Source organism: Hippocampus guttulatus, chromosome 10 (assembly GCF_054856545.1).
Source record: "Hippocampus guttulatus isolate MCC_2025c chromosome 10, RoL_Hgut_1.0, whole genome shotgun sequence".
Taxonomy (NCBI): domain Eukaryota; kingdom Metazoa; phylum Chordata; class Actinopteri; order Syngnathiformes; family Syngnathidae; genus Hippocampus; species Hippocampus guttulatus.
Genome location: NC_141270.1, coordinates 19,381,012 through 19,393,722, shown reverse-complemented (window position 1 = coordinate 19,393,722; position 12,711 = coordinate 19,381,012). Strand labels below are relative to the sequence as shown.

Sequence of the window (12,711 nt, the reverse complement as noted above, 5' to 3'; positions counted from 1 at the left end):
AATCCATCCTTAAATGTATCAATGTGTCTCCTTCAAGGGGAAGCTACCTTTGACAGCAGCTTGGTAAGGTCTTCAAAGAGATTTGAGCAGTAGAAGTCACAATCATAGTTGATGTACAGCTCAGTAACAAAGCTGGGGATCCTCCACAGCTGAACCAGTGCCTCCAGAGCCATTTCCTTCATTTCAAAGGGCATCTTCATATTCTCTGATGTGATTATGTCCATCAGTTTCTTCAGATACATCTGTCAGGTGTAAGCATATTTTGTGATGATTATGAAGTACATGTCAGACATTGATCTGTTTCCTTAAGGAAGATTGTACATGACGAATAAAGAATACTGACATTACCTCCAGCTGAAATTTAAGATGCACTCTCATGCTTTCAAAGAGAAAGAAGCACACTCGTAACGACAAAGCATAGAGGTTCATACGGTCCATGCTTAGCAGCTAAAAGAAAGAAAGGGGAAAAAAATAGGTATGTTATTCACCCTCATCTGGACCACTTTCCAAAGTATTACATTTCACTTTCCACCTGTCATTATAATTTGGTACTTTTTTTAAATTTTACATTTTTAATTTTGAAGTTTCTGGAACTCAAACACAACTACTAAATGTTGTTATGCTGAGAAAAAGTATTCACACTGTATTAGGCAAACATTCCCTAAAATGTAAAGGGTGCATTAAATTCAAATTTTGAATCTGTAATAACGACTTGCACAAATCGGATTCTCTTAAAAAAATAAAGCCAATGTCACATTATTTGATTTTTTACCACTTCCAACAGGTTGTATTACCCTAGATCAGGGGTCACCAACATCACCTAGTGAAATAGTGAAGAAATACTTATATGAGGGGTGGGAGCACAGTATTGTCTTTTGTCAATAAAAGTATTGACAAAGAAATAGGAAGGATCAGTCATTTTATTGTCTGTTCCTAGTGGCTTAGCAGCACAAAGTATCATGGTCTATGTGGTTTACAATGATGTGTTCAGCTGATAACACAATCAACACTTAATATTGAGCCACAGACTTGCTATTTCACACACGCATTGTGAATCAAGTCTTTTGTGGAGGAACTCAAATGTTTTATGCTGCCCTCCACATGGTGATTAGCGTGGGTCTTAAATGAAGGTGGCCAAAACATGCCTAATTCAACGTAAACTGCACTAATAAACTGACCACCAGAGTGTGCTGGAATGCACGCATGGAAAATAACGTGGTCTATTTAACAGAATTGGTGCTTTTAATTACATGACATGACGATATTGTGGCAATTAAAATGTTGTAATATTGCAATACTGCCGTTTTCATTATATCTCGAGTTAATATATATAAATTTGTACCATGAGATATTAAATATCATACTGGAATTAAAGTACACCTTTTACGCAGTCCCTAGGTACCAGGTAAACATCTATACAACGTGATGAAACCCCCCCCTATGATTTTGCACCATTTTTTGCAAACAAAAAAATGCATCTTATACTGGAGAAATTATGGAAACATTGTGCTTATTCTGTTACACTATTTTTAACCACACATGCGCGCGCGCGCGCACACACACACACACACACACACACACACACACACACACACACACACAAAAGGTAAGTATACCTTAGTTTGGGACTGGAACGGAGTTTTTGCATTTCCATTAATTTTAATGGGAAATGTTATCTTGGTTTATGAACATTTCAGGTTACAAACGGTCCAAATTAAGTTCGTAGCCCGAGGCTCTACTGTAACCTTTAGTGTTAGCACAAAATGTTTTCTGCTAGAAAACTGAAGATGAATAGGAACTTAATCTTTCAGCATGAGAACCACCCTAAACCAGGTATGTCCAGCTCCGGGCCTGGAGGGCCACTGTCCTGCCTGTCTTCCAGCTCTCCCGGCTGCAACACACCTGATTCAGATGATCAGCTCATCAGCCAGCTCTGAAGCAGCATTAGAACGTTCCTGATTATTTAAATCAGGTGTGTTGCTCTTGGGAGAGCTGGAAAACAGGCAGAACAGCGGCCCTTGAGGACCGACTTTGGACACCCCTGCCCTAAACACATATCAAAATCAACTAAGGAATGACTTGACTAGAAGATGATTAATGTTTGTGATCACACCAGAATCCAGACCTGGACCCAATTGACGATCTGTGGGGTGAGGTGAAGAGTGCTTTTCATAGGAGATTCACTCGTCGCAATCTGATTGAATTATTATTATTATTATTATTTTTTTTTTTGCAAAGGTGGACAAATATTGCTCCATCAAGATGTGCTACACTGGTGCGACACCAATTTTCTGCTTTTTGTAATTGTTCGATTTTACCCTTATAAAGTTAGTTTTTAAGTTGAGCTGTATCTGTGTCATTAACTGTGGAATAAGTATTTTTTCTTCGAGTTTAACAGCACAAAAAACTGGCATTTGAACAACAGTGAGTCGACTTTTCATATCCACGGTACTGTACAATGAATTATTAGGTTCTGATTCTCCTGTACTTTACCTGAAAAAGATGTCTACATAGCTCATCTTTGATCAGTCCTAGCAAAGATTGGTAGTTGACAAAGTGTGCAGACTCCAGGGCTACATTCAGCAGTTGCAGGCCCATGTGCATCATCGCATCAGTGTTGTGGCGGTCATGAGGGTTGGTCAATGAGATTAGAAACCGGAAGAGCTCCCTTATACATGGCAGACCATAGGGAATGAGGGATGCACCTAAAAAGAAAACAAAAGTGATGACAGGGCTGGGCAACATGGCAAAAATAAATAAATACAGAAAAAAGGAAGAAATAAAATCAAATAAGAATATTTAAAAAAACACAAAGTTTATCATTACGTCCAAGCTCGCTTCTTATAAAAATGTCTTTTTTAAACTGCCAGTTTTCAGGCCTCTGTACAAATAATAATAATAACAATAGTAAAAATAAACAAACGGGAGAATACATTAACATTTTATTAACATATGAAGTGCTATGAATACAAAAACAATAAGATGAAAACAGAAAAATATCAGAAAAAAATCAGTAGAAAATGTAGAAGAGTGTAGAAAATAAATAAAATGATGAAAATACACACAGAAAAAGTATCTGCCGAATGCCAACCAGCTATGGATAGCCTTTGCAGACTCAATAGAGGCTTGCAGTGTAAAAGAGCCACACAACTTATTAGAACTGCAGTGAGACATCGGACATTATTTACAAATTGTAATTTTTAATTATTACTTTTTGTAACAGATAAGAAAACAAAAACTGAGACAAACAGGACAAATTCCTGCAATATGCTACAGAAAGACGAGCAGGAAAAGGTCGATGCACACATTTCTATTGTTTGATTGAGGAAATAAGCTCAATCAACATGGGAGACCTGAAATGTAATCATGTTCACATAATCCTCCAGCCTTAGACGAGTGTATAACATTCATAACTGAAATTTCACACTATCTTATGACATGAAATTTTCAAACATTAGTGAACACAACCTTTGAAGCTCAAGCTTAAATATGAGAATTTACAAAAATATGTATGCTCTATAACCACTATAGTTGTTATGGATATCCATTTTTCAGACATAATGATGTAATGAAAAAACCTGGTACACCTTGTGAACACTCTTACCATCTCTTTGTGTGGACTGTGTGAATCGGACACCTCGGGGATTGACGTAGTCCATGTCATGCACAGAGGCGTTACTTGAATGTTCTGTAATTGAGTCTTTTTCCTCAAGAACCTCTGGGATGGACTCTACTGATGCTGATTGAGCAGGGCCATCCTCAGACTTCATTAATATGGAAAAAGACATAACATCCTCAGTTTTGTAGTCATGTATTGGCCACATAGAAAATATGACTGCAGGCTCACCTGTGCATTTGGAGGGCCAGGATCTGTGTCTAGGAGTGGGTTAGCATTGCCAGGTGTAGTTGCAAACAAGCTACACTGATCGAGGTCAGAGAGATCCTCCCGAGAAGTGGCTTTGGAGCAGGAGTCGAGGCCACTGTCTGTCGTTGTGGGACTAGAGACAGAAGATCCAGCACTGTCTGAGGCTGGTAGTGAACACTGTTGCTCCGTTAAGACAACTCCACCTAAACGGAGGACAAGGACAGCTCAAGGGAAAGATACGATGCTGACAAGAGTTGATGAGATGAATTTGGAGGCAGGTGCAGTAATACTAGGTAACATTGGGTCATTGGGAAAAAAAAATCTTTAAACAAATGCGTGAAACAGCTTACCAGATAGGTTGGTATTACTGAGGTTGGTAGACTGGGTAGGGTCCACCTGTGTAGAGGCACTTCGCACCGTGTGGCGAGATGCCTTTGGTGAACGTTTCTGCTTTTTCCATTTGGATGACTCATTCATCCCACCTGTACGCATTTTCAACTGAAAAGCAAAAAAATGCACCTTATTCAGAAGGCTTCTCCACAAAAGTTGACAGAAGGCAATAAAGTAAGCCGAGGAAAGGTCTTGATGATTCAAAATGCTTTGCGTAGTGTAAGATTCACAACGCTTTGCATGCTATTTTAGGACCGGTATATTATTTTGTGTACTTACATTACTTAGTGTTGTGGTAAACCATGGACAAAAAAAAATAAAAAATCAGGGAAGGAACTCACTTCCCCTTGCCCAGAATCCGGTCATCGGGCAATCGGATGGAGAGAGGTAGGTATTTATGAGCTAGAAAAGGCAATATGACTAATTCATTCTTTCCATGGGCTCACCAATCTTAAAGAGGGTCAAGGGGCTTAGGTACAAAGTGAGTTGAGCAATGGATAAAGGCAGTGACCCTTGCAGTCAAATACATGTCCATGAATGCTGGCTCAAGGAATGTGGAATTTCACATCAAGCCTCCAGCTTGGTCGTTGTACTGTATTTTGGCATTCACCCTGGTGGGCGACAAGGTAGCATCCCCCTGCCTTTGAGTGTGTGTTTGTGTGTGCGTGTGCGTGTGTGTGTCAAGGAGCCTTGACTGTTTGTGTCCATGCAGCCAACACCAGCTTTGCAAGAGAGAAATCCTGCTGTGGATTTCCTGCTAGAGAACAAATACTTGAGCAATAGCCTGAAAGTGTGTGACAAGCACCCCCCAACCCCAATATGCATCCGAGCATGGTTTTGTTATTGAATCTCCTTGTTGATTGTGGACTGTCAATGGCAAACACCATGTCCAAGCATAAGTGTGTCCACATGTGTACTTTGGCAGAATTCACTAACATGAACGATCAACTTCGTGGTTGTGTCATCGGGCTTGAACGTCTTAGGACACCGTGGTGAACAAAGCGGTAGCATTTTCAACTGTCTACCATCCGGTAGTAGTGTTTATGCTCCAATAATGGGGTAGGAAACTAGTGAGGCCTGGCATCCATGATTGGATGGATGGAGAAACAGAATGACTAGACCATTTATGCATTTTTATCCAGTTACATGTATTATGCACATGTATCTTTGTCCGGTGCAAAAACCTTTGTTCTGTTACCATTTCTGAAATATAACAAAATGAAAAATAATAGTCAGGCTTTGTTTGTATAGTCAATCAAAACCCTGCTAGAATTCTTGCAAAGTTATAAGAAAAATAGTTGTTCCTCAACAGTTATTTTTTTAACATCGCCTTAATATGATTTAACATGTAGTCAGGTCAAACGGTTAAATACAAGTGTAAATAATTGAAATATTGGCAAGGTAATTTGCAAGCTTAGAAAAAGAGTAATTAGGGTTGTTCACACGGCACACATTTGCATCGGTGCTGCACCGATGTATTTTGTTGCGATACATCTTACACCGGTGTAAATTTTGTGGAGCGTTCACATGTATAAAGCTGCTAACTAAAGAGAAGCGTGTTAACCCCGGTGCAGCCCCACTTGCGTTCACACGACAGTAATAATACGGAAATAAAACATGCTTACGCGTTAAAGTGTACTTATCAGGGCTGACGTTTCATCGTCGCCCCACTTCACTCCCGTGTTCGTTTCTATTGCACGTGTCGTTGTTGTTAGTCGCCATGGAAGCGCAAAATACCATGATGCAATTTATGCAATACCCGTATGTAATCAACTCTTCTCACGCGTAGAGAGTCAACCCCTGTAGCATTAACACCTCCCCATATTATATCGGTGCTGCCCTGCAAACTAGCATTTACTCCAGAGTAAATTTTTAAACCATCTCCTGAGCAGGGTTAAATTTGCTCCGGTTTAAGCTGTTTTCAGGGGCTACTCCGGGATAACTTTGTACGTGTGAATGCTCTACGGGGGGCTACACCGGAGTAAAAGTTGCCATGTGAACACCCCAATTGCCTTTGGGAATGGTTTAAAGTGTATTGAACATTTTTAACATACTGAGTGCAATACCCCGCATTGTTGCTCACTGGCTATTAAAGTAAGGTGTGAAAATGTGTGCACAAACATTTAAGTGAGCTAATTCTAGTTTTCCGGCATGAGTTACATGCACTTTTGTGATCCTGTCCAAATTGCCTTGATTACCCCATTAATTCTGGTCCCTTAAAAAAAAAAGTGAAATGTTTGACTTTCTCCACCATTCCGTTTTAGATGTAAATAAACTTAAATAAAAGCTATAAGTCTCCAATTAGAGCACATCTTGAATTTCAAATTCACTGTGGTGATTTTTAAGAGTTAAAAATAGGAATATTGCCTTGATATGAATATATTTATGGATCTGGCTGTATATTCCATCATTTTTAATACAGTTAGATAAGCAAGTGTCATCTGAAACAGCATAACTCTAGGAAACAAACTGGGGTCAGTACTATCTTAAAACGGAGAGACAAAATATTTTCACCAGAGAGACTTTCCAGACTTAACGTTTAAGGTCATTTTTCTTACCTGCACTCGTTTGTTTTTCCATAAGATATTGTAAGCCTCAGAAGAGAAGGGGAGTAGGCAGATGCCCGTGATTAGTGATAGGAACCATGTCAGCAGTGAGACCCACACAAAAGACATGCAGGCACATTTATTTATCTACAGTCCATCCAGAAAGTATTCCGTGCATCATCATTCTTTAGCTTTAAGTTATGTTTGAGCCTTCTTCCAAATTTGAAGTAATTCATTAAATACTACACAAAAAAAACCCCAAACTGAAAAAACTGTTGTTGCTATTTTTTCAAATGTATTAAAAAAATGGACATATTTACAGCCTTTGCCATGGAGCTGAAAAGAGAAGTAAGATATTTCCTGTTATGAAAACTTATAGTCCATCTGTCAGTTTAGTTCAGTGCTTCTCAATTATTTTCTGTCATGCCCCCCCAGGAAAAGGAAATCATCTCGCGCCCCCCCCACGCGACTATAAATTAAATAGTATCATTTGTCGATAAAATTGTGATAAGTAAATCTTTGCATAACACTGCATCCTTATAATGGTAGAAGAGAAGAAAAAATATGGACCAATTTACAACAAAGAATAGCTTTAGTAACTAACAGAAAAGATTTTAAGTACATCTGAAATTCAAAAATAAAATTAAATCCTAAACTACAAAAAAAATTTCACTCACCATGTCAAACCATATAATACTGAAAAATAAATTACATAAAATCAATAAATAATAATGCATTCAAACTGATCACCAACATTAATTCAGGAACACAGTACAAAAAAACCCTTTAATCTGCAAAACAAAAATATATCAAATCATTTGTGCTGATTTTTAAAAAAATCAAAGATGGATTTTGGTATGGATTAATGGCTACAAGAGGCAGGCACAAAGCGGGATGATTGTTGTCAATATTCGGCACGTTTTCGCTGAAAAAAAAACGCAAGCGGCTTATCAGCGTGATTAGGGTGTAATGTCTTTAAGTGACACCTTAATTTATTTGGCTTCATGCTGTCCGCTGCGAACATTTTTAGACACAGGAGGTACACCGGTCTTTCCACCACTCCCACCATAGTCACAGTGAAGCCAAGCTCTACATACGCTTCGTCATATTTCCTCGTCTTAGCTTTCAGGAGACCTCTTTATCTCCGTCTCTCTCCGGCTGTCAACTTCGTGTCTGCACTTCATACTCATACTCTATGCTGTGTGCAAAGCGCACATGCTCAGTGCAAACACTGCACACTATTGCACCGAGGGGTGAGACAAGGATTATTATATATACACACATATGTATATATATATACACATATTTACACATACAAAAAAAAAATCCTCGTCTCACCCCCTCTCGGGTGGTGTCCGTCCCTCATTCAGCTCGGGTCCTCTACCAGAGGCCAGGAAGCTTGAGGGTTCTGCGCAGTATCCTTGCTGTTCCCAGCACTGCACATTTCTGGACGGAGATGTCCGATGTTGTTCCCGGGATCTGTTGCAACCACTCATCTAGTTTGGGGGTCAGTGCTCCGACCACCACAGGCACGACTGTCACCTTCACCTTCCAGGCTCTCTCCAGCTCCTCTCTGAGCCCTTGGTATTTCTTGAGTTTCTCGTGTTCCTTCTTTCTGATGTTTCCATCACTTGGGACCGCTACATCCACTACAACGGCTTTCCTCTGCCCTTTATCTATGATCACGATATCTGGTTGGTTCGCCATTACCATCTTGTCAGTCTGGATCTGGAAGTCCCACAGGATCTTCGCTCTGTCATTCTCCACCACCTTCGGAGGCGTTTCCCATTTTGACCTTGGGGTTTCCAGTCCATACTCCGCACAGATGTTTCTGTATATATATGTGTGTGTGTGTATATATATATATATATATATATATATATAAACCCATAAATACATTTTATATAATACATTTCAATACCAGCTAATGTACAGGGTAAGTCAACTGTCAACATTAACAAGACACTCTCACTGAAACTGCTGACATCTTGCCTTGCCAAAGTTTGTGTTTTTATGGGTTTGTGTAATTGTAATTGTCAACTAAGGTCTTTCAGTTGACAGTGCAATTATGGACAATAACCAAACCAGACGGAATGTGTCTTCAAAGCACAGATTTAAAGGTACAGGAACATTTCTGCAGCTTTGAAGGTCCCTATAAGGCAGGGGTGCCCATTACGTCGATCCTGATCTACCGGTAGATCTAAGACAGGTCCCAAGTAGATCCGAGGAGTGTCGAGGAGAAAAAAAAAAAACATTTGTGTGTCTTTGAACATGTTAGTCATATATTTTTTTTTGTCAATGTACGCTGCACACTAATCATCCTATCAGTCTCGTTTTCACAAAAAAAAAAAAGAAGCACTCAGCAGTCTGCAATTGCAGCTTGTGATCAGAGCTGTTGCACTCTATCTTTTATCGTCATTATTCTCATTCAGAGTTTGCTTTGTGTACAATTCACAGAGGGCACGGAAAAAGAATAGGAATCTAGGAGGGCCCAGGGAAGCACTTTAAAATGGTACGTGTGAGCTACGATAGTTAACAGGCTGCAAAAGTGCATCGCATGCCTCAGTTTCAGGCTGTTTCTCATCACGGCGTGCGTGTGTGTGGTGTGTGTGTGTGTGTGTGTGTGTGTTTGTGTGTGTGTGCGCGCGCGTGCCGGTAAGGGTATATCCCGGGAGGTTAGTTGATCGAAAAGTAGATCTTCGGTCCAAAAAGTTTGGGCACCCCTGCTATAAGCACTCAAACATCAGAAAATTTAAAAAAAATGAAGAAAAAAAAGTTGTCTTCCTCGTGCTGGCTGCCAGCCAAAACTGAGTGATAAAAGGCGAAGGCCCTTAATCGGAGAGGTGGCCCATAAACCAATGGTCACACTGTTAGTGCCCCAGTGTTCCTCTGTGCACAGAAGAGAAACTTCCAAAAGGACAACCATCTCAGCAGCAATCCATCAGTCATGCCTGTATGGACACTTGGAAAATGAGTGCTGTTGTGAAGGAAAAAAAAAAGACTGAACTCTTTGGTGTGAATACCAGACATCATGCTTGAAGGAAACCGAGTACCTAGCCATTAACATCCTACAAGGAAGCAGGTGGTCGGAGCCTCATGCTGTGAGGATGTTTGACAGTTGTAGGAACTGGAGACTCGTTGGAATTAAGGAGAAGATCCCTTCAGCGAAGTGCAAAGATATCCTGAATGAAAACATGCTCCAGAGCGATCTTGATTCAGACTGGGGCGATATTATATAGATATTTCAGCAGGACAGCCGTATAAATGATCAGTGGCTGTGCATCAAGCTGATGTATCTTGAGAGGAAAGAAAAATGAGTAAAACTTCCCAAAGAGCTCATGGCATCATATTCAAAAAAAAGAGTTGAGGCTGTATGTATTGAGAAAATCAGAGTCTGGCTACTCATGTGAAATGCAATCGCTTTGTTTTTTACATTTTTTTCCCTAACACTGTAAATTTAAGAATAAAATATATTTTGCAAGAGGAACATAATGTATTCGAGTTTGGAAAAAAGGCTGGAACATAAACAAGAGCTGTGAACACTTTTTGGATGGACATATACAATATGGTGAGAAAAGTGGGGGTTCTAAATGCAGCACTGTGTTGAGAACGATTGGCCGAAAAAATAAAGCAATGTGCAAACCAGCAGGGTAGGTTGACTAGACAGACAGGCAGACCATGCAAACCAATAAGTGTGGAATAGCTACAAACAACAATTTTTAAATGACCCTGACCAGGGTTTCTGCAGGATTCGCCAAATCTATTTATTTATTTAAAAACCTCGAGGAACAAGATTTAAGATCTACAGTAATTGTAGAAAGCTTTTAAGACACCATGAGATTTGTTGCTTTAACAATGCTGTCATGACCATACAGAAAAAGAATGCCAATAAATAGCGCAAAGACTTCCACCAAAGCTACAGTTGCTCACGTGGATATTAGGCATCGTAATAATTAGATTACGATGGTACAATAACCAGGGTTTTTCCTATGTTCAAAAATTGCAGGGCAGCCGCCTCCAGCTAATTTTGTGCCGCCCCCCCAGCCAGACCGATTGATACTGCTCGACACAGCGTTAAGCTCTAGCTGTGCTGATTGCGTGATTGTTGTCCCTCTGCGGCAGCGACGTATTTTAACTGCAGTTGCAGCGTTGCACCACTATGGAGGCACTATATCAACATCTGTGCACAGAAAAGACCTGAAGCAACTACCGTGGAAGGAACAAATCTAATTGTGTTTTTTTTCCTCACGAGTCGGTGCTATCGCCGTCCTGATTTTCCCTAGCGGATGGTTCAAACAGGTGAAAATATTGTCTGGTTGTTTTGCATCCAAGCATGTTGATTTCTAGAGTTGCAGATATGGCAAGCAAAATCAGCCGCTTGAGAGGAGAAAAGCAGAGTCCAGAGCAGAGGAATTCAGGCAACAGGCAGTTAAAATGTAATAATTCATAGTGGTGACAACATGTGGAAATTTGGTCTGAAACACTGGTGATAGTGAGGGCCAATATGCAGGACAGGAAGAGTCGGCGAGGCTACCTAAATCTCTTTCCAATTAGGAGCATCACAACACAAAGTTAATGTATATGTGATTACGACATTCTGTTTTTATTCCTCTTTCCATATCGTCTTTAAAAACACACGAGCCAGTGGCTTTGACAAGCAGTGGCTAAATAAATGTAACTGGCTCAGGCATACTGAGAGTACCGAAAAACACCCAACTTATAATAAGGTTACAAAAACTAAAATAATAATAATATAGTTCAGATAGTTTAAGAATTAAAAAAAAAAATTTAAACAGAGGACACTGCAGAGTCCTATTGAAGCACAGATGGACATGGACCACAAAGCGCTTGAAGGAGTGTCTATGAGTGTTTCAAACAAAAGTGGCCTCTTTAACAGAAAACTGATGAAATTAACAATACAAACAATATATAAATGCTTTCTTGACTGACTTCAGTGTGTTTCAAAAAGTTGACGAATTTTCAAGTGGCCCTTTCATCCATTTTTCTGTATGCGACCCTCAAACGAAAATGTTTGACGCCCCTGTTCTAAGAGTGTGGTGCCCACTGTCAGAAAATTTGGTCTCAGTCGCAGGTCTTGGGTCTTGCAACGGAATAATGACCAAAATACCCAAGATAAAAACACGTAAGAAGGACAAAGAAACTATTCTGAAGTGGCCTTCTATGACCCTAATCTAAACCCTACAGAACATCTGTGGAAGATGATGAAACATGCTGTCTGTTGAAAGTGGCCTTAAAACCTGAGACAACTAGAGCGGTTTCTTCATACAGATTGGGCCAAAACACCTGCAGGAATGTGCAAATGTCTCACTGAAATTTACAAAAAATGTTTCATTGCAGGAACTGTCTCAAAAAGTTATGCAACAAAATGATTACATTCACAGCGTGCCATCATTTTGGTCCAGAGCTGTTTCATGTTTTTTTTCAAATTCTGTTGAACCACAATTCAAAAGTAATGTCTGACTTTTTTTTCTCAATTTTCATTTAATTTTTCATTTATTATTTCCTTTGTCATATTTAAGTTACTTTCATGAACGGTGGGGTACCAAAATCGGACATGTTGAGCAGTGTACACTGTCGCCTATTATCTGCGGCAACACGAAAAATTGTAAAGGTCCTCTATCAAAAAGGAAATACAGCAATGAATTTCAGAAATCATTAAATTGAAGCATCTAATTCAAGGCCAGTAATTGTCAACTTTTTGAAAACTATTGCTGATCATAAGACAAAAGCAAGTGGTTGATTCTCTGTAATTTATTATTGACATTTAAAAGACGGAATTTGTCAACAATCAACTATTGTTTTAACCATCACTTAATCATGATGGCAATGGCTAGTTGATGACGTAACAGCATTATTTTATTGCCTATAATGTGCAGTTGCACTCAAAAC

General features: G+C 39.6%; 1 protein-coding gene across 3 annotated transcripts in view; it reads right to left on the bottom strand.

Annotated features, from left to right (window-relative positions):
• Positions 1–12,711, bottom strand: part of gbf1 (golgi brefeldin A resistant guanine nucleotide exchange factor 1) — a 101,303-nt gene that overhangs the window by 37,671 nt on the left and 50,921 nt on the right. For all 3 annotated transcript variants that reach the window (XM_086121493.1, XM_086121495.1, XM_086121494.1), the window contains 6 exons: positions 4,216–4,363; positions 3,848–4,068; positions 3,605–3,764; positions 2,494–2,705; positions 349–447; positions 48–242 (listed from right to left, as the gene is read on the bottom strand). In XM_086121493.1, the coding sequence (XP_085977619.1) occupies positions 48–242; positions 349–447; positions 2,494–2,705; positions 3,605–3,764; positions 3,848–4,068; positions 4,216–4,363 (1,035 nt within the window). The remainder of the gene's footprint in view (positions 1–47; positions 243–348; positions 448–2,493; positions 2,706–3,604; positions 3,765–3,847; positions 4,069–4,215; positions 4,364–12,711) is intronic.